Source organism: Indicator indicator, chromosome 4 (assembly GCF_027791375.1).
Source record: "Indicator indicator isolate 239-I01 chromosome 4, UM_Iind_1.1, whole genome shotgun sequence".
Lineage (NCBI taxonomy): Eukaryota > Metazoa > Chordata > Aves > Piciformes > Indicatoridae > Indicator > Indicator indicator.
Genome location: NC_072013.1, coordinates 29,981,566 through 30,006,854, shown reverse-complemented (window position 1 = coordinate 30,006,854; position 25,289 = coordinate 29,981,566). Strand labels below are relative to the sequence as shown.

The 25,289-nt window shown below is 45.5% G+C and overlaps 2 protein-coding genes across 2 annotated transcripts in view; one reads left to right on the top strand and one right to left on the bottom strand.

The window, feature by feature from the left end:
- Positions 1–237: 237 nt before the first annotated feature.
- Positions 238–11,156, bottom strand: LOC128981551 (potassium channel subfamily K member 16-like). Its single transcript, XM_054400404.1, has 5 exons — positions 10,959–11,156; positions 7,260–7,380; positions 4,845–5,011; positions 3,166–3,334; positions 238–1,048 (listed from the first exon to the last, which is right to left on the bottom strand). Exons 1-5 carry the CDS (start codon positions 11,151–11,153, stop codon positions 675–677), a joined length of 1,026 nt encoding a protein of 341 aa, XP_054256379.1. The 5' UTR covers positions 11,154–11,156; the 3' UTR covers positions 238–674.
- Positions 11,157–24,078: 12,922 nt separating this feature from the next.
- LOC128981738 (uncharacterized) overlaps positions 24,079–25,289 on the top strand; it is a 4,637-nt gene continuing 3,426 nt past the window's right edge. Inside the window, exon 1 of the mRNA XM_054400674.1 lies at positions 24,079–24,825. Coding sequence (XP_054256649.1) covers positions 24,079–24,825 — 747 coding nt within the window. The remainder of the gene's footprint in view (positions 24,826–25,289) is intronic.

Here is a 25,289-nt window from a genome sequence, read left to right as displayed (position 1 = left end):
GTGAGGGCTCCTCCATTCAAACCAGTCTCTGTTCTTATGAAATGCTTACAGAAAAAAAATATTAGAAAATTTGAATTAATGACATAGGTTTATATGGTTTTTTATGAACTCTATCAGAAAGGTTTTTCAAAGCCACAGGGGAAAAAGGTGAAGTTGCCTTTATTCATCTTAGCATAAAGCAGAAAAAGGTAGAATAAGTAATTTCTAACATGCTAACCTTTTTCTAACCCTGTCCATTAGATGCTTCTGGTGTCACTGAACTGAGCCTAGGTCTTGTCCTTTAATAAGTCATTCAGATCATAGTAGCTTATCCAATATGATTGTTCAGATCAAGCATCTATTCATTTATATGCCCTTATATTGTCTTGCAAATGTGCTATGCAAAGCCTCAGAAAAGCTTGTGCATGTCACTTCCTGGAAGCAAAATAATCCAAACAGAACCTGCAAGCTCCACCACACTCCTCCTCATTTTTGTGGAAGCACCTCAAAAATGCCTTGCTAAACAAGTGCACCTCTCAGGTTGTTAACACAACTCAATTGCAAACGGAGGAGCAAGTATCTTACCATTAGCTTTTTGGCTTTGTGCAGCTGTGAATCTTGACTTCTGAAAGGTCATATCTCAGCAGAAGGTAGGAGAAATTTTATTTCTATGGGAATTTCTTTAGAAAAATTCACTAACAACTCTCCAATGAAGAGTTCAATGTTACGGCAAGAGTTTTGCTATAAGAAAAAACATTTTTTTCATTTTTTGTCTGTTCAGAATCTGCTGCTAATGACTCCATTTTCTGTGCATCCCCTCCAGCACATGGTGGTGGTAGTTCTTCCTCTGGAATAAATTGAGCAGGCCAGCATCTTCTTTGTTGACTTGCTTCATTGTCCTTACTCATCTTTCCAATGTGATGGAGATCTTTGACAATTATTTTTTCAGTATCTTCTAGTACTGTTGTCAATAAATTAAACAGGAGAGCAATCCAGGCAAGGCCAAAAAGAATCCAAATGGCCACCAGTGAGCGATAGTATGAAAAGTAATTCCTGCCAGGCTGTTTACCTGTAGTTAAGGTGAGAGAGAAAAGTTAACAAGTTAAAATTACTTTGCCTGTGTAAAGTGGGCCAGCCTAATGGATTCACCAGTGTATTCTACATTGAATAAGGTGATTTTTTTTCATCATGATGGACTCTCTTGCCTCCTCAGCAGAGGTAACTCTGCAAAGCAGACAACACAGCGATGTGCATTGACAGGACAATTGCCACAAACATGGTAGATCATTTCCCACTGTGAAGGTGCCCAGAAGGAGGCAGGATGCTGGCAACTCTTTTCAAGTCCTAGCATGCTCTGCACTGCATAGATCAATGTACAGGATTTTTGTACTTCATCATGCAAGAGCTGTACAAACAAGGAAGGATGAGCTGGTTTGTCCTCGTGCAAAGATGTCCAACAACTGTTTCTTTTTCCTCTGCTGGAGTTGAGTTGGCAGAGGGGATGCAAAACTTGCTCCAAAGCATTTCCTTTTGTGGTCTTATCTGAAGTTTACAATGGGGGCTAACAAAGCAACTAGCACTATCTTTGTCATGTTAACTCAAAACTGGACTTCAGCAGGTCATCAATGTGGTTTACATTCCAAGGGGATTTTCACCCTAGAAGTATCACCTATGTGTACACATATTACAAATAGTTAAATCCAGGCTTCCTACCCAAACAGACTTTATCTGATGCTTGAGGTACAACATCTACAAACCAGTTTTGAATTACCAAAATGCAAATAAACTCAAACCTGTTCTGTTCCACTTGGCCAACACAAATCCATTTGTCATCTGCAATCAACTCTAAATGCATAATGCTCAGAGCAGTCATTGATTCTACTTGTTTCATTGTGAAGGTATGAGGCATTAAATTGATCATCATTTTATCACTGTTGTTTAAGGCCAGTTGAGATAAATACTGCAGGGAAGAATATTTCAGTTCCAGTTAAGTCATCCTAATGAAAATTAAATCACAGAACCAGGAGGGCTATCTGGCTGTAACTTTTAAATTATAGTTGTAAAATAATAGGCTGCAGAGGAGGAAAGCGCTCTGGAGGTAGAGTTTTTCAGGCTGTGACTTGCTGTCATTACTGTAATACACACTTACAATTTGAACAGGAGAAAAGTTTGATGTTCACTTCTTTTCCTGCACTACACCACCCACTTTCTTCCTTTCTGTTTTCCACATCACTGAAGTTTGTATTGCTCAGTATTGCACAGGGCAGGGTTATCAGTCCTGAAGATGGTTAGGAAAGAATGCTTGTGCCCTACTGTAGTGACAAAGCTTAGCCTTGGAGAAAATGGCAAGCAGAAAGGTCATTGTTGTATGATAGACTCCTGGCTGATGCCTGGGTTCTGGGTCATGTTCATGGCAATACTGCTTAATCATTGTTGGAGCCAAAGAATCTTCCCCTGGATTAACGTGGAAAGGGGAATTTCAAGGGACCCTGGTTTCCTGTGCTTTGTAGCAAGATGGAGCAGTTAGCTGTCTGGGATCACTTGGGGAAATGTGGCCTAATAACTCATTACCATTGTGCGAATTAGCCATCAGCTAGGCTACAAGATCACCCTCAGGGGAAATTCTAAGCTCTGATTTATGAAGACAGAGAGCCTCCAGTGATGCATAGGAGACTAAAGAAGGCCACTCTCACAGCGACTTAAGTGTTTAAGGCCCACTTCCAACATAGTAATTAGATTTCCCCACTTTTCCACCTTGCAGTCTGTTGTGTAAAGTCACATCCTCTGAAACAGGACAACTTATTTCTTTATGCTTTGAAATGTTAAGTGTGAGATGGCTAAAGCAGGGATATATGCAGTATGACTGCTGTAAACTATTCCCTTTTGGTACATGCATATTTCTAGGCTCCTTGAATTCTCCCCCTACACTTCCCCTTCCCAAAATACTTGGCTTCACTCCACCCCAAAGCACCACATTTCATTACATTTAGAAAATGTTATGCTTTTGTCAGGACACGTGATCCCAGAGAAATTAGAATTTTCTCTAGAATTGTTCAAGGCAAAGACTAGATTCTGACAGAAGATTTGTCTCCACAGTACACTGGTGGCCTGTCCAGTCAGTCCATGGTAATCACACTCATAACCCATGAGACTTTTGCTGTGTCTCCTCTCTGAAATCAACCTTACCTACTACATAATCTCCAAAGCCAATGGTGCTGAGAGTGATAAATGCAAAGTAAATTCCTTCGCTGTAGGACCAGCCCTCTGTTATCTGGAAGAACAGTGATGGCAAGCACAGAAAAACTAGGATCCCCGTAGACAGGAAAAACAGAAGGGTCAGAAATTTGATCTTCTTCTGAAAAAGAAAGACACTAATTGAATTATAATCATGATTTGATACACTAGCAGATCACATATAATGATGACTATCCAAAATGGCTGGCTATCCAGGATTTCCTGCTAGGACCATGGGATTTGTGTTGAGTGCTCTTCCTGTACAAGTACCCTAGCCTTTCTCTGAAGCAGGTGGATGCCATCTACATGTCCACAGTAGGCCTGGGAGATGTAGGCTTCTATCTGATTGTATCAGTCTCCAACGACCATGAGCATAGGAGAAATTTCTATCCAGTGACTTTCACTGAAGTCAGATTATTTCTGCTTTTCACCAGACAACTTCACTTTTAGCTTTTAGGTATTCAGATGTGGCACCTAAAGAATATTCAAATTTACTTGGGAAAATAGACTGACAGTACTATCTTCAACAGCCTGGATTGCTGAATTTATTTCTCATTCATCAGTGCCACAACATGGCTCATACCCAGTGGGTATCTTACTATAAGAAGACCTTTACCAAAAGAGATCCTGATGAAGAAGTGCCTGGACAGTGACTTTTGAACCATCCTACTTCCCAGCAGTCATGAAGAAGCTTTGACTGGAGAAAAAGACTTGTTATATATTAAGATTTATCAGCCAGGCACAAATATAGTTTATGTATAGATTTTTATAAGCCCAGCTTGTCTGGAAATGAATGGCAACTGTTGGATAACTCTTCGTGCATTCATGCATCAAGGATATGCTTGAGTCTGTATCTGATTAAGCTTTATGGTCTACAGTTCACCAGACAGGCAGAAATTTAGCAATTTCAACAGTGTTGTCTGTAGCATTCATATCTTATCCTGAAAGAGAATTAGAGTAGGAGACACAGAAAAGCTATTCTCACTTCCCCAAAAGTGATGAGAGAAGGGGAGGATATGCAAATAACTTGGGGCATAAATAGGCAGGACACATCCTAACTCAAGTCCTTCACAGGTGCCTCCTCAGCTTTTGGCATTTGGGTTCAAATGAACAACTGCAGTCTGATTTACTTTCTCTCAAAGCCAAAGGAGGAGAGCAACTAAAGGACTGCATAGGGATATCACAGTAGCCATTGAGTCAATATCCATTGAAACCCCTACAGTTCACCTGCTCTTTTGTGGCTTTTTACAGCTCATCTGCTTTTTGCTGTCTCAAGATGAGATACTTAAGCAGCTCTCTTTCCACTGGTTATGAAGGGACGCAGGTATTTCCTCAGAGTGTTAGCTCCTGAGGTAAGTGTCTAGAGAAGTGGAACAAGGCACCTACTCTCTCCATCAGTTGCTGAGGGGGGCTAAATGTCTGCCATTGAGGTGGGTAGACAAAATGTATCCCTTTCCCATTGGTTACTTTGTTTATCTCTGCAAGTGAAGAATGTCTTTTTTTCCTCTCCTAGCACAATCTCTAACACAGCACAAGAACAAATATAATAGAGCATATTGCCAGCATACATCTTGAGGGGGAAAAAAATGAAATCAGCATATAACTGTGTCTGAATAAGCAGAACCAATTACCTGTCTCATTCCTTTCTCATACAGGTAGTTCCCCAGCTTTTTACACAGCAGTGAGAGCATCTTACCAACATGGTGGAGAAAAACAATATTCAGAGGGATTCCAAACAGAGCAAAAAAGACACAAAAGATCTGCCCCCCAGTAGTTTTAGGATGTAGTGTGCCATATCCTATAAAAAAAAAAAAAAGATGGGTAAGAGGAAATAATTCCAGAAAAGTGGAGCAATCCATGGTCATGTTCATACCTACCCCAGCCTGATTTGCCTTTGACCCAAAAAGAAATGGCTAGCACTTCTCAGTCCACAAACACTCTTTTTCCTCTGAGAAAGGCTACAGTAAGCAGATGAAGTGGTTGACCCTGCATATTTCAGGGTACCCAGAGTGCACTGTGTGCTTCCAACCCAGCCTTAGTGGAAATGAGAGCATAATCAAAAACAGTTATGGAAAACATCCTCTGTCCTGTGACAGTTATATGGAAAGACAGAAACCAGAAGCCTGGGGACTTGGAAGACATCAAAGCTGGAGTCCCAGGCCATTTGCCATATCCGAATCACATACAGCCCTCTCCAGTTTCCAGCTTCTTGTTCATCTGCCTGTGTCAGCGACCTCCCTGGCTAAATGCCTGTTAGCTGGTATGTCCAGAGACTGGCTCCAGTCCTAGAGGCAGTGCAGTGTGCATCAGAATGGACAAACTAATTAGTCCAGACCTTACTGGTGACTGATATATTCATGCCAGGGAGATATTTGTCTTGAAGTCCTACTAAAAGAGGATTTATCTAAGTAGTGCGACAACGGCTGCAGAACTCCAAACATGCCCTTTAATAGACTGGAGACTTTGTTCCTTGTACATCCTATGAGGTACATCTCCGAGTGCAAGATTGATGTACTTTGTGTATGTCCTTATTCCATCATTCACCCTGAGAAAAGGCATTTTGCCAAGCACAATTCATCTCAAGGCATCCATTAGTTGGTAAAGGCAATGTTTTCTTCTGGGGAAAAGACAAATAAAGCAACCGAATGGTTTATTTGCTACTAGGCTCCCAAATGCCTGAGCTGTTCTTATGTTTCCTGTTGCAGAAATATTCCACTTTCATGACAAAACCTGGTGAAGATGACTGGAAGTACCTGATTTGTCTTCACAACGGACCTCTGTGGTGAAGGTGCAGATAAACAGACAAACCTGCATTTTTCTTGGAACAGCCTCTTTGCCTGTGCTGGTTTTAGCTGACACAGAGTTAATTTTCTTCATAGTAGCTGGTATGTGGACATGTTTTGGATTTGTGCTGGAAACAGCATTGATAACACAGTTTTAATTATTTTGTTTTAATTATTTCTGAGGAGAACTTACACAGAATCAGGGCCTTTTCTGCTTCTCACCCCACCTCATCATCTTGTAGACTGAAGGTGCACAAGAAGCTGTAGTGGGGACAGCTGGGACAGCTGTCTCCAACTGCCCATGTCATATGGTGTCATACTCAGCATATAAGGCTGGGGAAAGAAGAAGAAAGGGAGAGACATCTGGAGTGATGGTGCCCTGCTTTCCTGGAGATGGTGGAACACCTGCCTGCAGATGGGAAATGGTGAATCAATTCCTTGTTTTGCTCTGCTTGTGTGTGCAGCTTCTGCTTTACTTATAAAACTGTCTTTATCTCAACCTGCAAGTTTAATCACTTTTACCTTTCCCATTCTCTCCTCTCACTCACTCCTGTGGGAGAGTGAGTAGCTGTGTGGGGCTTAGTCACTGGCTGAAGCTAAACCATGACAGACCTTTCTGACACCCAACATGGAGCTTGAGGAGTTCATGATAAAAGCAAATTTGATCAGAATATGCTAGATCAATTTACAGCTGTTAATCATCGGGCTTCTGTGCTTGCTATGGAGTTTGCTTGCCTTACTGTAAATTAAAGTCTAGTGCTCATTAGTGGTTGTTTTTTGCTTTTGCTGCTTGCTGCGCTGCTTCCTTCCCATATTTTTCCTCCTGGCACATTGCTAATTCAATATCTGCACTAACAGCTCAGCACAGGTAGTTGAAACAGTGTCCATCCTCAGCAGAGTTCACTTTTATCTACCATTCTTTCATGTTTCACAGCATTCTTGGCTTTAAAGTTTATTTGGCCCTTGAATAAAGACCAGGAAAGTGAAGTTTATTTCCTACCCACAACTGGTAACAGAGTGAATGTTTTAACAGATGGCTTAAAAAGAAGAAATGGCGAGGAAATAATAAGAAATTCCACTGGTATTTCACAAACACAAATAGCTGTACAGTGGTGAGGTCTTAGGACCAAATTTGTTGCTGCTTATCATCCATGACAATGAAGGGCAGGAGTTTTTATCCTTGAAAGCTGTGTCCATTCAGGTTCTAATAACCAGACATAATAAACATCACAAACACACATATATAGAAAGCATTAGACCTACCTATTGTGGAGACAACTGTGCCTGCAAAGAAGAAGGAGTTACTGAAATCCCAGTTGCTGTCTTCAATCCGTGATTCATTTCCAACAGGGTATACTCCATTCTGAATGGCTTCAGTCAGGTTCTGGGAGGGAAAGCAGAGCTTAGCATCAACATGGCTGCTTTTCTCAAGTGTCTGCTGCAGGAATACCACAGATTCAGCCAGCTAGTGCTCCTTTCTTGTGATATCATTCATCTGCCCTAAGTGAAATTCCTTACCTCTGAGGTTGCTCAACAGCCAGCTGATGTCTTTGAGTCTTTTTCCCTGTTTATGCTGACTGCTCTAGTGGGTGTTCAGAAAACTTGTTTCTTTTAGCATAAAGGACCTTGATTAATTTTAGGCTAAGTACTTCAGAAAAAAATGATCCTATAGATGACTATGTAACATAGCAATGTAACAGAGCAAGAGAGATGTAACAGAGCAGAGATGTAACAGAGCAAGACAACCCCCTGGTTTAAGTGATGCTGGTTTTGAGCTTGCCTTTGAGACAGCAGTGGTGGATCCAGGATCTAATCGTCCACCTGTAAGCAAGCACACAGAGTAGTGTCTCTGAACCCTCCAAGGAGGGCATTAGTGAGGTATAGCAGGGTACACATGACATATACAGAGAGCTCAGTTTTAAGGTATTCTGATATTGTGTCACAGATATAGATTCAGAGAAAGCCCACTGATTTCCAAAGTATTACCCTTGGTGTGACCACAATCAGAATTCAGCCTGACATACACAGTCTTCTCAAAATTGCATGCAAGAACATGCAGCACATATTTAAAGTGTGATCTTTGAAATAATGTTAGATAAACATCTGACAGAGATGGTATGGATTCTCCTCCCTCTCTGTTTTGCCCCTGTGAGGCTGCACATGGAGTATTGTGTCCAGTTCTGAGCTCCCCAGTTCAAGACAGACTGGAGAAAGTCCAACAGAGGGCCACAAGGATGATTAGGGGATCAGAGCATCTCTTACGAGGAGAGGCTGAGCGACCTGGGGCTCTTTAGCCTGGGAAAGAGAAGACTGAGAAGGGATCTCATCAATGCATATACTTATCTAAAAGGTGGAGATCATGAGGATGGGGCTGGGCTTTTTTCAGCGGTGCCCAGTGATTGGAGAAGAGGCAATGGGCACCAACCAGAACACAGGAGGTTTCATTTAAGCATAAAGAAAAATTTCTTCACATCGAGGGTGACGGAGCACTGGAATGGGCTGCTCAGAGAGGTTGTGGAGTCAAAGAATCATAGCCATAAAATAGCTTGAGATGGAAGGGACCTTAAAGACCATCTAGTTCCAGCCCTCCTGCAGGGACACCTCCCACGAGCGGGGACAACTCCCACTAGACCAGGTTGCTCAAACCCTCATCCAGTCTGGTCTTAAACACTTCCAGGGATAAGGCATCCTCAACTTCTTTGGCCAACCTGTTCCAGTGTCTCACCACCCTCATAGTAAAGAACTTCTTTCCAAAATCTAAACTAAAACTACCCTGCTCTAATTTAAAACTATTGCCCCTTGTCCTGTCACCAAAGGCCCTTAACAAATAGGCTCACCAGCTTTCCTGTAGCTCCTCTAGGCCCAGGCCCCCTCTCCTCTGGAGACTTTCAAAACCCACTTGAAGGCATTCCTGGGCAACCTGCTGTGGGTGGCCCTGTTTTAGCAGGGGGGATGGACTGGATGATCCCTAGAGATTCCTCCCAGACCCCACCATTCTGTGATTCTGTGAGACTGCCATGTCACAGGCTGTTTAACTAGATGTTTTTCCTGAGCTCCTCCAGACCATTTTCAGACTCTTCTGCCTGGGTTTTAATTCGAAATGCCGTTTTGTTTTGTTGTTGGTGTTTTTTTAAGTTCCATACTACCCTGGGTTCAGCTAGGATGGGGTTAATTTTCTTCACAGGAAGTTGGGTACCACACCCAGGAGTTGAGGGTAATAGAGTCCATTGAGGCTGGGAAAGACCTTCAAGATCACTGAGCCCAGCCATTAACCCTACCCTGCCAAGCCCACCACTAAGACATATCCATAAGCACCACATCTACACAGCTTTTAAACACATCCAGGCATGGTGATTCAACAACCCCCTGGGCAGCATGTTCCAAATCCTGACAACTCTTTCAGTGAAAAAATTTTTCCTCATGTCCAACCTGGTGCAGCTTGAGGCCATTCCCTCTTGTTCTATCACAGCCTATATTGCTTCTTGTTATATATTACTTTCTTTATTATTGCTGTCAATCCTCTAGTTCATTTTTTCTTTCAGTTGTTCTGTTAAACTCTCTCCTTATATCAACCTTCTCCCCCCTGCCTTGCATTTGCTTCCAGTTTCTCTTTCCCATTCTGCCAGGGATGAGTTATTTGGGGCCGGGGGACGGGGGGATGGAGTGGGCAGTTGTGTGAGCGGCTTGCAGGGCCTCATCTCTGTCTGGGCTTAGAATCATGACAAAAATAATTTTAATTTGAAAAGCCAAGGAGTATCCAGCTGACCCTGCGTTTAGCAAACATAGACCATTGAACTGGACAGTTGGAAGGCTGGCTAGATTGTACAGAAACAGTCTGGGTAAAACTCATGGCTGAGCCCAGCCAGTTGCACAACAAAAGCTGGAATAAACTATACCAGAAAAGCCTGCTCCCATCCTCCCCCACTACCTTTTTTGCTGGTGTACCAGAAAATCATGGCTAACAGAAACATTTTCTCAAGCCTTGCACAAAAATTTCACCATTTGAAAATTGCCCCCTTTATTTTTTCCTCTCCTTTTCCTTAAAAAAAAAAATAAATCAAAGGTTAGGAGGCTGCATGCATATGTGAACTGGAGCTGGATCACTGGTCATGTTACTAGAAAATACCAGTCTTTCCCATCCTCTCCTTAGTCTGCAAACTGGCCCATTAAGAGCTCCACTCCGTTAGTTTCCTAGATGGAAATTCTTACAGCAAGGCTATTTGCACTTCCCTTTATCTTCTGCATTATAACAGACAGGAAATCAGTACAGAAGATAAAGAAACAACCATACTCATCCTCAGCTTCCAGTGCTTTACTTTGGCCAGACTACCTGCTTCATTTCTACAGCTTCTTCAAAAAGTAAACTATGACACCCTGTGTAATGATTTGAGCATCTTTTTTGCACCCAATATATTAGGATCATAGACTCATTGAATAAGCACAGAATAGTTTGTGTTGGAAGAAACTTTAAAGGTCATCTAATCCACAACACACACACACACCGTGTAGCTGGACACAGCACTCCAGGTAGGGTCTTATCAGTGAGGAGTAGAGGGGGAGAATCATCTACCTTGTCATATTGTTCCTTTGTGCAACCTGTGACACTGAAGTGGAAATCATGCCCATTCGAGATAACCTCATCTTCCCTGCTCAGATGCAGATGAGCACAGCTCCACCAAAAGACAAATTAACAGAAGGCAAGATCCCAAAGAATCAGGACATCATGGGATGTTAGCTATGTTAATAGCTAACATAGAGTTCTGTCAAGCTACACGAGGTGTATTTACCACCAGTGTGACCTGCCTGCTCAGAACAGAGAGTGGGCTTTGGGTTTGCTACAATCACCAAATGACAACATCAGTACGAACACAACGAAAGTATCTGTGTAGCAGCACTGACTAGGAAACCACATCTCATGGGCAAAAAGGAGGAAGAAAGGGCTTCTGCAGGGCTGGCACTTACCTTCATAAACTGCTCCATCTCTGCCACTGTGAGGTGGGTGAAATTCTGCAGAAAAGCCTCCTTCATCTGGGCAGCTGCTATTTTCTCCTGCTTCTCAGCAGTCCTTTCCAATGCCTGGAACACAGCTGCACCCACCAGCAGATAGACAAAGTAGCTGGCCACCAGCAAACCTGTCTGCAGCTTGCCACTACACATCGCCTTTTGTGGAACACTACAAGGGATGCAAAATGAAAGGTGGGGATTAGTAAATCCCTCACACTCCTGGGAAGCCCATCCCAGGCAGGATGAGCTTTCCCATCTCCAGTTTCCGCTGCAATGCTGTGCTGGCAGGGACAGCAAGCTGCCAAATACATTCATGAGGAAGTTGTGAAAATAGGCCAAACAAACCCAACCCCCTCACAAGAACTTTCCACATGCTGGGCTCCATGCTGCTTAGGGATTTCCTCTTGTTTGTGAAACTCTGCCTTGTTCAGTTCCCAGGAACAGTGGATCACAATGTGAGGAGCTGGCAGGTGGCCATCTCCTGATCAAGAGCTCTAGGTGAGGATGGTCTGAAAAGGGCCCACAAGGGAGTGTGCTTGGAAAAACACTGTTTTCCCTCCTCTGCCTCCTCCTAACTTTGAGAACTGGACTTCAGGGCAGGACTAGATGACCTCAGAAACCTCCTCATGCCCTGTGTTCAGAGGTAGCTTCAGGGAAATGCAGCTGGGCTGTTTTCCTGGGCTTTACTTGTCTGCTTGCAGTGCAGGGCAACGACATTCGGCCCTGCATGACCATAACAGCATGCAGCAAAACTTTGGATATAGAGGCAAAAGCTGCAGGCTGATATGTACCAGGCCTGGATAGGTTGTTTTGCCAACACTTCTTGTGCAGTTTACCCAACAGAGAACATTACAGTGTTGCTGGGTGCACAATTAGATGGATTGTTAATTATTAGATTACCAATTACACCAACAGCTTTGCAGAATCATAAAAACAGAATCATTTAGGTTGGAAAACCCTCTAAGATCATTGACTTCAACCATTAACTTAACACTGCCAAGTCCACCACTAAATCATGTCCCTCAACACCACATCTACATCTTTTAAATACCTCCATGCATGGTGATTCAACCACTTCCCTGGGCAGCCTGTTCCAAAGCTTGACAACCATTTTGGTGAAGAAATAGTTCCTAATATCCAATCCTAACCCTCTCCTGGCACAATCAGAGGCTGTTTCTTCTTCTTCTATTGCTTGATACTTGGGAGAACAGACTGACCCCCACCTCTCTACAACCACCTCTCAGATAGTTGTGGTGAGTGATAAGGTCTTTCCTGAGCCACCCTTTTCTCCAGGCCATACAATCCTAGTTCCTTCAGCCACTCCTTATAAAATCTGTTGTCTAGTCCCCTCACCAGCTTCATTGCCCTTGTCTGGACATATGCCAGCACCTCAATGTTCTCCTTATAGTGAGGGGCCCAAAACTGAACACAGTAATCAAGGTGTGGCCTCACCAGTACGAAGGACAACTATTTCCCTAGTCCTGCTACCCACTCTATTTCTGATATAAGCCAGAATGCTGTTGGCCTTCTCAGCCACCTGGGCACATTGCTGGCTCACAGTCAGCCAGTTGGCCAACACCACCAGGTCCTGTTCTGTGAGACAGTTTTCCAGCCACTCTTCCCTAACCCTATAGAGTTGTATGGGATTGTTGTGACCTGGCATCTGGTCTTGTTGAAACTCAGAAAGCTGGACTCAGCCCATCAATACAACCTGTTCAGATCTCTCTGTAGAGCTGTTCTTCCCTCAAGCAGATCAACATTTCCACCCAACTTGAGTCTGAAACTACAAGAAAAAGCAGAGACTCAGATTATTTTTGAAGAATTTGTGTAAACAAGAACTGGCAGATGGCTTCACTCTGTCATGTGCAGGTTGTCCTTTCACACAAAAATCTGTTTGACATCAGAGGAAAAGAAGAAAATTATGACTGAAGGTAAGGAGCTCCACTAACCCTGCAAAGTATAAAGATTTACTGGAAAAGTGTTTGTAGAAACAGGATGAGTCATATTTCTCAGCCAACCGCTGAGAGCAGCTGCTTCTTAACTGGTTGGGCCAGCAGCAGAGAGACATATCTCAGAGTACAGGAGGTTTCCTGTGGTTTTCCTTTCACAGGGAAATGCCAGGGAAGCATAGAGGCCTGCCAGGAGCCAGTGGTTCCTGTATGCCAGGCTGACTAGGCATTGGAGTTGCTACTGCAATTGTACAAAAGTTAAATGCTCTGTAACCTAAACTGACAGAGAGTCACTGGTTACAGAATGTCATAACATCAGCCTGGGGTCCTGCCTGAGATGTGTCACTTCAGAATGATGATGCTGCCCTCCAGAAACCCCTACAAGCTGCAGCTGACAAACACCCTTGGGAGAACATTCTTTGTTGAGATGATATTTAGAGTGCAGCAAGGTGACTCAGATATCTTCCTGTTCAGCTGCTCTCCTACGGATCTCTCCAGTGAAACAGATCTTCATGCAGCTCAGGAGGTCATTCCAAGGAGGCTTATGTTAGCACCTGTACAGCCCCAGCTCCCTGCCCTCCTTCCAGAGAGCCCATTCCTTCTGGGAGCTTTATCCCTGTAAAGTTGACAACAAATGGCTGTATTTGAACAAAAGGTGCACTTGAGAGTGTCTGTGCATCCCCTTGTTGGGAATGCGGGCAGAGGGTGCTGACTGCTCACCCACCATGGGAAGTGTTAGGAACCATTTTCATACACTGGCCCATGACCACCCAGGAGAGAAGACAGGAGGCAAGACATAGAACTGTAAGAGGAGTTCTTTATTCATGTGCATGAGGGGTCCCATTCAAATTGAGGCACCCTGAATGCTTGTTTACACTGGCTTTTTACACCTTTCTCTTGCCTTCACCTGCAACATGGTTCAACTGCAACATCTTCACACACCTGTATCGCTCTTTTGCAAAGCAGCAATGACTCTGTGGAATCATCATCCATCTGCTTCTTTCTTGATCTAAACAACCCTGGTATTGGTCTTTTCTATGATGCCAGAGAGTGGGAGAGTTTCAGGGAGGTGGGAGAGAGTCCAGGATGCTGATATAATGATAGTCTGGGATTGGAGAAGTCGAGAGCACAGGAATAACAAACGGGATCCAGGAAAAGTCAAGCAGGCTAAGCTAAACCATTCACCCACCCATCCACATTAAAACCACTGCCACCAGGCAAGTGTGTAAGGGATTAGCAGTTGGAGATTCCTTCTTGAGAAGAACCAAAGTACTTCTTTGCTGTCAAGATGATTCCTCATTCTGGGCATCATATCAAAGCATGTGGAGGAAAAGAGGGTTATCAGACTTCCAAGGGGAAGTCATGTCTGACTGATCTAATAGTCTTCTATGAAGGCATCACTGGATGCACAGATGATGGGAGAGCAGTGGCTATTGTCTATCTTGTCTTCTGCAAGGCTTTTGACACCATCCCCCACAGTATCCTCATGGGCAAACTCAGGAAGTGTGGGTTAGATGGATGGGCAATGGAGTGCATTGAGAACCTGCTGAAGGACAGAGCTCAGAGATTTGTTGTCAGTGGCACAGAGTCTATGTGGAGGTCCATAACAAGTCGGTCGTTCACCAGGGGTCGGTACTGGCTCCAGTTCTGTTCAATAGATTCATCAACAACCTGGATGAAGGGATAGAGTGGACCCTCAGCAAGTCTGCTGATGACACAAAACTGGACAGGGTGGCTGGCACTCTGTCAGGCTGTGCTGCCATCCATCCAGTGTGACCTGAACAGGCTGGAGAGTTAGGCAGAGGGGAACCTCATGAAGTTCCACAAGGGCAAGGGTAGAGTCCTGTCCCAAGGGAGGAACAACCCCATGTATCAGCACAGGTTGGGGGCTGACCTGCTGCAAAGCAGCTCTGTAAGAACAGACCTTGGAGTCCTGGTGGACAACAGCATGACCATGAGTCAGCAATGTGCCCTTGTGGCCAAGAAGGCCAATGGCATCCTGGGGTGCATTAAGAAGAGTGTGGCACTCAGGTCAAGGCAAGTTTTCCTCATCCTCTGCTCCACCCTGGTGGGGCTTCATCTGGAGTACTGGGTCCATTTCTGAGCTCCCCAGTACAAGAAGGACAGGGAACGGCTTGAGAGGGTACAGCAATTTGCTGCAAAGATGATTAGGAGGCTAGAATATCTGTCTTATGAAGAAAGGCTGAGGGACTTGGGGCTTTTTAGCCTAGAGAACACTGAGGGGGATCTTATCAATGCACCTAAATGCACATAAAGGATGAGTGTCAGGAGGATGGGACCAGTCTTTTCTTCAGTGGTGCCCAGCAACAAGACAAGAGGTGATGGACACAAACTTGACCATTGGAAATTCCATCACAGCAAGAGAAGGAATTTCTTTATATTGAGCATGGTAGAGCACTGGACTAGGCTGCCCAGAGAGGTGGTGGAGTCTCCATCTCTGGAGTCTTTCAGATTCTGCCTGAACACCATCCTGTGCAACCTGCTCTAGGTGAACCTGTTCTGGCAGGGCGCTGGACTAGATGATGTCCAGAGGTCCTTTCCAACCCCTGGGTTCTGTCCCATGGGTACAGAAACTCATGTCTTCACTGCGTTTGGATGGATAATCTGATTGTCCCAAAGATTTCCCAGGCAGCTGCTACCACAGAAGTGGGCACACAAGCCATGAACAGGGGTGTTCTATCAGCAGGGGAGCTTGCCCACTTGGAATCTCCACACCCTCATCAACCCTTGGGACACGTCTCTTTGGAAGCAATCTCCTATTGCAGCTGCACAGCAGGAACAGAGATCTGTCACAGACAGGCACCAGCTCACCACCAGCATGTACACCACCACACATCCACAGGTCAGGTGAAGGCACCATGAGCACACCCATGGCCACAAGCACCAATGCCAGCACCAAAGGAAACAATGCCATCTCTTGGGGTGAGATTTAAGCAGCAGTCTTTGGAGTCAAGACAGTAATGGGGAATGAAAGATATTTGGCTTCCAAAAAGCAAGTTATATTTTCATTTTTATGGTGCCATTAGGTCCCAACATACAGGTCTATGCTGCGAGCACTTTTCCCATAAGCTAACTCTATCAGCTCTTCAATCACACATGGTATGTGCAGGTATTTCCTAGCCTTTGGGAACTGAATTAAAAAAAAAATATTTGTGCAGTAGCTGAAATGGGGGTGAGGGAAAGATAGAGAAATGATGAGTGCATTCTGATTGCACTGAAGACTGGTGTAGTTCCCAGAGAGAGCAACAATCAGAATATCATCCTGTGACGTTCTACCACAAGTTCAGTGAGGTCTGGAAACAGGTGCATGGATGGGTTAATGTATTAACCCTTTCCCTTCCAGACTAATCTTCTGTCATTATTAGCACCTCATACTCAGCCATCAGAGACAACCTGAGGACAAGACACAGACCTAGTGAGGAGAGGTTACAGCTTCTAATGGGCCAGCTAACATTGGTAGGGAAGGGACATACTCTCATAAGCTATTCCTCAGATCTCCTTCTGTTTGCCTGAGGACCATGCCCATCATTATGGGCATTATGAACCAGGATTTGCATCTTCAGGGCATCAAGTTCCTGCTCAGCAGGATAAAGGCCCAGCTCCTCAAGCTCAGCTATGGAAGGTGCATGATCATTTGCAGTGAGCAATTCGGTCACATTTTTTTTTCCATATGGTTTCTGAAGCCAGAACCCTAATCAGGCTCAGCTGGTTGTTGCGAGCAGACTCCACAAGCAGCCTCTCTTCCTCCTGATTTGCTTTAGGCAAGGAAAGCAGAGCAGTTTTTAGCGATCACTTGGCTTTTCCTAAGCGGTCGAAGACAGGCGTGAGGGAGCTGTATCTTCCTCGGTCCCACGCCTGTGTGCCTTCATGGAGGCGCGGCTCCGCAGCGGGCCCCCAACGACTGAGATGAAGCTTCCGTTACAGGCTGCTGCCTTTCAATCTCTTGCCCTTGCTCTGCCCCCTCTCGGGGCTCCTCAGCGGCTTAGCCCGAGAGCTGCTCGCTCCCGGCGGCCTCCTCTGCGGAGCGGCCTCGGGAATCTGTCGTTTTTTGGGATCTGCCCCTCCCCTCCGCTTCGGGGCGGGCCGGGCCAGCCCTGGTGCAGCTGCCGTCGGATACTGACTCGAGTGAAGAGATCAATGCCATGCTGGCAGCGCAGCTATCAGCCTGGCATGGAGGTTGCTGTGCACTGCCAGTTCTCTGGAGAAATCCTTCCTCGAGAACAGAGGAACTTTTGTACAACTGCAGTGGCGCAGGGCGTCAGTGCCCGAGTTAAGTGGTGTGTTCTTACTCAGCCCAGAGTGCCTTGCCGGCCAGCCTGAGCTGGTGGCTTCAGAGGGTGCCTGCCCAGCTCCTCTGGTGGCCACATGTTTCTCCATGACTCAGAGGGACACGACTTTCTAGACACATCATTCATACAGCTGTGAGTGGGAGACAACAAGCCATGAGCACTGACATAGTGATAATGAGTGATGAGGAAGAAGAGGAGCAGGAGGAGGAAGAGGAACTGTGTCGGTGTGAGCTGAAATTCCCCCCCACCAACAATAACCAGGCTAGCCCAGTCTGGAAGCAAATGAAAAGCTGTATTTACAAGCAGAGTCTAAAATCTACAATGAAATGCAATGAATATATACAAATATACAAAATTCACAACATTCACAAATATATACAATCAACAGAAAAAGCACAATCAATCTCCCTTTGCTTCCCCCAAGGGGACCCTCTCAAAGGGGCCTCCCTCTCCCAGGAGCTTCCCCCCCAGACCCCCCTGGACAGAGAAGCAGAGTTAGTTAAGCAGAAAGTTGTTAACTTAGCTGCCAAGGTCAGTGTGTTATCTTCAGCCAGAAGAGAAGAAGAAACAGCAGCCAGACAGCCCAGCAACTGCCCCCACTGCCGAACGCAGAATGTGCAGAATGCCTACTTTGTTTTGGGTAATAGTTCTTAAACATTTCTATCTATCCAATGGAAGTGTTTAGAACAATCGTTATTTTGCTTTCTTACACCCAATAGTGACTTATTTACATTCTTTCACTTTCTCTGTTCTGAACTTTGCAAGGAAAAATTAAAAAGACAGTTTCAAACCATCACAGTCCACCCCTTCTAAACAATTCCATTGGCTGCTACTATCATTTATCTAATCTAAAATAATATCTACAACACTAGGTGAATAAAGACCATAGTCCATTCCGGCTATTTCAGATGTAGATGATTCAAAAGAGTCAAATCACAGGAAAAACAGCAAACAATTTGTTTCCTCGCAGATGGAGCGAAGAAAGGAACAGGGACTCTCAGGTGACTCAGGGCTCTCAGGGTTCGTGCACCGTAGATCTCATGAACTCTCCTCTTGGGCGCGATGCTGTATCTGCGCAACACTCTGAATTTAACCTCTCTCAGCCAAAGTTAGATTTCTTTGTGGAATACACTGAATTTCACCATTTTCTTGCATCACCCAATAGGTGTGACCAGGACCTTCAGCAGAAACCACCCCTCGGACAGGTTTGGCCTCTCCTGAAGGAGAAAATACCCAAACAGTTTTGCCTAACAGATTCTTTTCTCTGATAACAGGAACTCTATCACCTTCTTCCTTTCGCAACAAATCTGATTGGGCAGGTCCAGCTCGATTCACTGAACCTCTACTATTCACCAACCAGGTTGCTTGTGCTAAATGTTTCTCCCAGTTTTTCAAAGATCCACCCCCCATGGCTTTGAGAGTGGTTTTCAGCAAACCGTTGTAGCGTTCGATCTTCCCTGCAGCTGGTGCATAGTAGGGAATGTGGAATATCCACTCGATGCCGTGCTCTTTGGCCCAGTTTTTTACAAGATTGTTCTTGAAGTGAGTTCCGTTGTCTGACTCAATCCTCTCTGGAGTTCCATGTCTCCACAGGATTTGTCTCTCCAGACCAAGAATGGTGTTACGTGCAGTTGCATGAGGAACTGGATAAGTTTCCAGCCATCCAGTGCTCGCCTCTACCATAGTCAGCACATACTGCTTACCAGATCGAGAACGAGGTAGAGTGATGTAGTCAATCTGCCAGGCTTCACCATACTTGTACTTGGACCATCGGTCACCGTACCACAAGGGCTTGATCCGCTTTGCCTGCTTAATAGCAGCACAAATGTCACAGTCATGGATGACTTGTGTGATAGCATCCATGGAAATGTCAATGGATCTGTCACGAGCCCATCGGTAGGTTGCATCTCTGCCTTGATGTCCTGACGAGTCATGGGCCCACCGAGCTAAGAACAGCTCACCTCGGTGTTTCCAGTCAAGATCAGGATCAGGATCAGAGTTTGTGTCCACCTGGGAAACTCTTGCAGCTAGATCTGCCTGATGGTTGTGTTGTTGTTCCTCAGTAGCTTTGCTCTTAGGAATGTGAGCATCGATGTGTCTCACTTTCACTGGGATTCTGTCGATGCGAGCAGCAATGTCTTGCCACAGATCTGCAGCCCAGATAGGCTTTCCTTTCCTCTGCCAGCCATTCTTCTTCCAGTCTTTCAGCCAACCCCACAAGGCATTGGCTACCATCCACGAGTCGGTGTAGAGATAAAGCTTTGGCCATCTCTCACGTTCAGCTATGTTAAGAGCTAGCTGGACAGCTTTTACCTCTGCAAATTGACTGGATTCTCCTTCTCCATCTCTCGCTTCTGCAACTCTGCGCGTTGGACTCCACACTGCAGATTTCCACCTCCGCTTGTTCCCAACAAGACGACAGGAACCGTCTGTGAACAAAGCATATCTCTTTTCATCATCAGACAGATCACTGTAAGGAGGAGCTTCCTCAGCACGAGCTACTCTCTCCTCTGGAGGTTTAGCACAGCTTGTGCCTTCTGGCCAGTTTGTGATCACCTCCACCAAACCAGGCCTTTCGAGATTTCCCATTCGAGCTCGCTGTGTTATCAGAGCCATCCACTTAGACCAGGTAGCATCTGTTGCATGATGTGGTGAAGAACCTTTGCCTTTGAACATCCAATTCAGAACTGGCAATCTAGGAGCTAGAAGAAGTTGTGACTCAGTTCCAATCACTTCAGAAGCAGCTTTCACTCCTTCATAAGCAGCTAAAATCTCTTTCTCTGTTGGAGTGTAGTTTGCCTCTGAGCCTCTGTAGCCACGACCCCAGAAACCAAGAGGACGTCCTCGTGTCTCCCCTGGAGCTCTTTGCCATAAGCACCAGGTTGGACCATTGTCACTCGCTGCTGTGTACAGAATGTTCTTAATGTCTGGACCAGTTCGGACAGGTCCCAGACCCATTGCTTGGACTACCTCTCGCTTGATCTGGTCAAAGGCTGCTTGTTGCTCAGGACCCCATTGGAAACTGTTTCTCTTTCGAGTCACATCATATAGAGGTTTCACAATCTGACTGTATCCAGGAATGTGCAGTCTCCAAAATCCCACTATGCCTAAGAAACGCAGAGTTTCTTTCTTGTTGATGGGATTTGCCATGGTGGAGACTCTGTTTATCACATCCATTGGGATGTGACGGCGACCATCTTGCCACCGCACTCCCAGAAACTGGATTTCTCTGGCAGGTCCTTTCACCTTGTCTCGCTTGATAGCGAAACCAGCTTGCAAGAGAATGTCAATGATTTTGTTACCTTTCTCGAAGACTTCTTCAGCAGTCTCACCCCAGACGATGATGTCATCGATGAACTGAATGTGTTCTGGAGCTCCACCTTTCTCCAAAGCATCATGGATCACTGCATGGCAGATGGTTGAACTGTGAATCCACCCCTGGGGCAAACGATTGAATGTGTACTGAATGCCTCTCCAGGTGAAAGCAAACTGAGGCCTGCATTCCTCTGCTATGGGAATAGAGAAGAAAGCATTAGCAATGTCTATGGTAGCATACCATTTGGCCTGCTTGGATTCCAGCTCATATTGGAGTTCCATCATGTCTGGTACAGCTGCACTCATGGGTGGAGTTACTTCATTCAAGGCACGGAAATCAACTGTCAGACGCCACTCTCCATTCTGCTTTCTCACAGGCCAGATTGGACTGTTGAAAGGTGAATGAGTTTTGCTGATGACCTTCTGACTCTCCAACTGACGAATCAAGTTTTGAATGGGCACCAAAGAGTCACGGTTGGTTCTGTATTGTCTGTGATGCACAGTTTGAGAAGCAACCGGCAGCTTTACATCCTCTATCTCATGTTGTCCCACAACTGCAGATTCATCTGAAAGCTCAGGTCTGATGGACAACTTCAATTTTCCTCCATCAGTTTCTACAGTTGCTATTCCAAAAGCCCATTTGTAACCCTTAGGGTCTTTAAAACGCCCTTCTCTCAGAAAGTCAATTCCCAAAATACAAGGTGCATTAGGACCTGTTACAATAGTATGTTTCTTCCACTGCTTCCCAGTTAAACTTATATCAACCTCTATCTTAAACAACTCTTGAGATCCACCAGTGACTCCCTGAATAGTTATAGATTCTCCCCCTTGATAATTTGATGGTATTATGGTGCACTGAGCTCCTGTGTCAACCAAGGCCCTGTACTTCTGAAATTTTGAAGTGCCAGGCCACTGGATGTACACATCCCAATAGATTCTGTTATCTCCATTATCCCTTACCTCCCCCTGGCGGAAGGCAGGGCACCCCTAATGGTGGGGATTACCTCCACATGTACAGCCGGCACAATGTCCAGCACCAGAATTAGGATCACTGTTGGAGCTATCAGAGTTGTTCTGGGAAACTGAGGAAGCGACAGCTACCCTCCTGGTATTGCTACCTCGGGATCTGCCCCTCTGCAGCTCCCGTAACCTCTTGAAAAGATCAGAAGTTGGTTGACCATCCCATCTGTTCATGTTCTCACCAAACTGATCACGCAGAGTTATCCAGATACTGCCACGTGATTGCCTCTGCTGTCTGTTTTGGTTTGACCTATTCTGGAATGGCCTTCTTGGAGCACGTCTGTTTCTGACAGCTGAAACTTGTATCCATCTGGAGGAAGAGGAATTAGAATCATCCCCCTTCATCAAGTTGGATATGGAGGTTTTAAGTTCCTCCTTCAGCTCTTTCATGCAATTCTTCATTTCTCCAGACAAAGTTTCAATGGCTGAAACCAAAGAAGTACGTGCAAGACTATCCTCCAACTGCCTCATTTGGTCAGTGAAATGGCCAACAGTAGGAGGTGCTCCACCATAATTTCTTGCCACAATCCTGCTTGCCAGAATAGTAGCATAATTAGGAGGAGCAAGCTTAATGAGCTTTTTGGCAAGGCCTGTTCCAACAGGAATTTCATCAGGATTCAGAGTCTTATGATCTCCATACATTACTTCTCTCACAGCAAACTCTCTCAGACGCTTGATTCCCTCAGCTATTGTGGTCCAAGGCTTAGGGTTCCATGGTAAATCATCTCTGCTGGGGTACCTCAGCGAGACTGCCAGTAGGAGGCGTGCCCACAGAGAAACTTTACCAATGCACTTGCCTAGGTGCCTGTCTATGCCTGTATCCTTTGAGAGCATCCCCAACTGAGAGGCTGACTTGTCACCTACCACCAATGCTGGGGCTCCCATATCAAAACACCTGGCTAGCCAAGACAGGACTGGCTCATTATCTCCTCTGATGTAATCCTTCCTCACATGTCTAATTTCCTGTCTGGGTGCATTAGCTGACTGTATGTCATCCTCATCATCATCATCATCATCATCCTGAGGTCGCTGTCCCCATAATCCTATTTTAATCCTCCGTTGAATTTCTTTGAGTTCAGAGGCACTACCAGCAGTTGCTAATCTACCAGGGTCTACATCCTGACCTACATCTCCATCATCCATGTGGGGTCTCAAGAGGTCTACCAGAGTTTTAAGGCTAACCCTCTCTTCCTCATCAGAAGGATCTTTCTTAAGAGAGGGACCCTGAGTAGAAGGACCCTCATCTCCATCTGCACCATCTCCTGCAGCATCTGCATCTCCTTTACGCTTTCTGGTTACAGTGGCCACCAAATTTACTGGCTTGGTTTTCACATTCACAGCAGAGTTGGAAGAGCAAGTAGCCTTATGTCTTTCTTGACACAGTGCTATCAGTAGCCATATGATTATTCCAAGAAGCAACAAATTAAGATTAAGGCTAGTACAAGATATCTAGGGTACCACTGGTTACAAAGACCCTCTGTAGTTGTAAGAGGAGTAACAAACTCATATGTGTCTGCTAGCAGATCCATAGTTGAGTTACCATAGCTTCTTAGCCCAATAAGACCACAACAGAATTCACCAACATTCAGTAACTTGTTCTTAACCCAAAGAAACGACTTATATGCCACATATCTCACAATCTTGTCTATCATGCAGGAAATGGCCCATCTGTAAACAATCACACTGATAATAGATGAAATAAAATTACTCAAAATCCAAAACAGCTTCATTTTGCTTCCTAATCTGAGCAGAAATAAATCACAAGCAATCGAGCCCCGAGTTGGAGCGCCAAAAAAAAAAAAGTGTGTCGGTGTGAGCTGAAATTCCCCCCCACCAACAATAACCAGGCTAGCCCAGTCTGGAAGCAAATGAAAAGCTGTATTTACAAGCAGAGTCTAAAATCTACAATGAAATGCAATGAATATATACAAATATACAAAATTCACAACATTCACAAATATATACAATCAACAGAAAAAGCACAATCGATCTCCCTTTGCTTCCCCCAAGGGGACCCTCTCAAAGGGGCCTCCCTCTCCCAGGAGCTTCCCCCCCAGACCCTCCTGGACAGAGAAGCAGAGTTAGTTAAGCAGAAAGTTGTTAACTTAGCTGCCAAGGTCAGTACGTGTTATCTTCAGCCAGAAGAGAAGAAGAAAACAGCAGCCAGACAGCCCAGCAACTGCCCCCACTGCCGAACGCAGAATGTGCCGAATGCCTACTTTGTTTTGGGTAATAGTTCTTAAACATTTCTATCTATCCAATGGAAGTGTTTAGAACAATCGTTATTTTGCTCTCTTACACCCAATAGTGACTTATTTACATTCTTTCACTTTCTCTGTTCTGAACTTTGCAAGGAAAAATTAAAAAGACAGTTTCAAACCATCACAGGAACCAGAGGACAAAGAAAGTGATAGAGAAGACATCGATATTAGGAGGGGGGATCCAGACACGATTTTTCCGAAGCACATTGACTAGTCAGTGCAGATGCTGGCCTACAGCAGCTGGAAGATGAAGGAGCTGGTGGGGAAACACATCCAGGTCTACCAAGAGCTCTCCTCTGCTACTTATTTCCCAGTGATTCAGGCACCCATTGGAGTAGACAGCACCTATGAAGGTTGGAGTCATCACGGGGATGATGCTGTCTACTGCCTGCTGGTGCCACTGAAACCCGGTCGTGGCCACTCCTTCCGCTTGAAAGAGAGCATCACGGAGGAGAGGCCGAAGAGAACTTTCCAGGTGCGAGTGCAACTAAAGTGCACCTGCGCAACAGAAGAAGCGGCAGACACCACGCTGTGCTTCCTCCACCATCCTGACAAGAGGCAGAGGAGGCATTGGCGGGAACACTTCCTCAGCGTGCTCTGCACTGGCTCCTACCTCGATGTGCACAAGACAGTCGCCTGGTTCCAGGAGTTTGTGATGTCTGTCTGGGGGGTGAGGCCTAAGATGCGTCGCTACCATGTGAAGATGCTGCCCTCCCTACGCTGCTGCATGCTGCAGCTGACAGATGGCCTCGGGAGAACCTTCCTCATTGAACTGATGTTTGGGCTGCAGCAATGTGACTTGGACATCTACCTGTGCAGCCGCAGCAGAGAGGTAGCCACCTGTCCCACAAGCACAACGTGGTTAGCGAGCAGTGCCGTGGCAGAGGTGAAGTTCTTCCAGCATATTGCCAGGCAGGTGCCACAAGGCAGCTACCACCTGAAATGCCTACACATCTTCACGCACATTGTGGTGAGAACAGACTTTTTCACTCCCATCTTTACGACTTGTGATGCACCTCCTGACCACCACACCCTTGTCAGGCTGGTGCAGGAGGGATTTCATGCTTCGGCTGGAGGACATCATGTGTTACCTGCGCTCCTGCCTGAGGAGGGGACAGCTCGATCACTTCATTATTGGCAATGACAATGCGCCTGAAGAGATAAGCCTACCACCAGCCTATGAATTGGCTCTGCCACTGAACCTGCTCCAACACTGGGTGGAGGATCCAGAGGTGCACGCCAGGGTAGTGCTTGACCTTGAGGATATTTATGACAGGCTCAGAAGCCTGCTCTACCCAGATCGGTGAAAGAGATCTTCGTGCAGCTGAGGAGGTTGTTGCAAGGAGGCTTGTGCCACAGCCTCCATTCAGTACCTGGAGAAGCCCCTCCACACTGTTCCAGAGAGATCAACAAAGCTGTGAAGGGTCTAGGGAA

Excerpts from the sequence above, each read along its gene's own strand:
- LOC128981551 (XM_054400404.1), bottom strand. The coding sequence starts at position 11,153 with ATGTGTAGTGGCAAGCTGCAGACAGGTTTGCTGGTGGCCAGCTACTTT. Across the intron at positions 7,381-10,958 it reads AGATGGAGCAGTTTATGAAG|AACCTGACTGAAGCCATTCA; the intron begins GTAAGTGCCAGC and ends TTTCCCTCCCAG. Across the intron at positions 5,012-7,259 it reads CACAGTTGTCTCCACAATAG|GATATGGCACACTACATCCT; the intron begins GTAGGTCTAATG and ends TTTTTTTTATAG.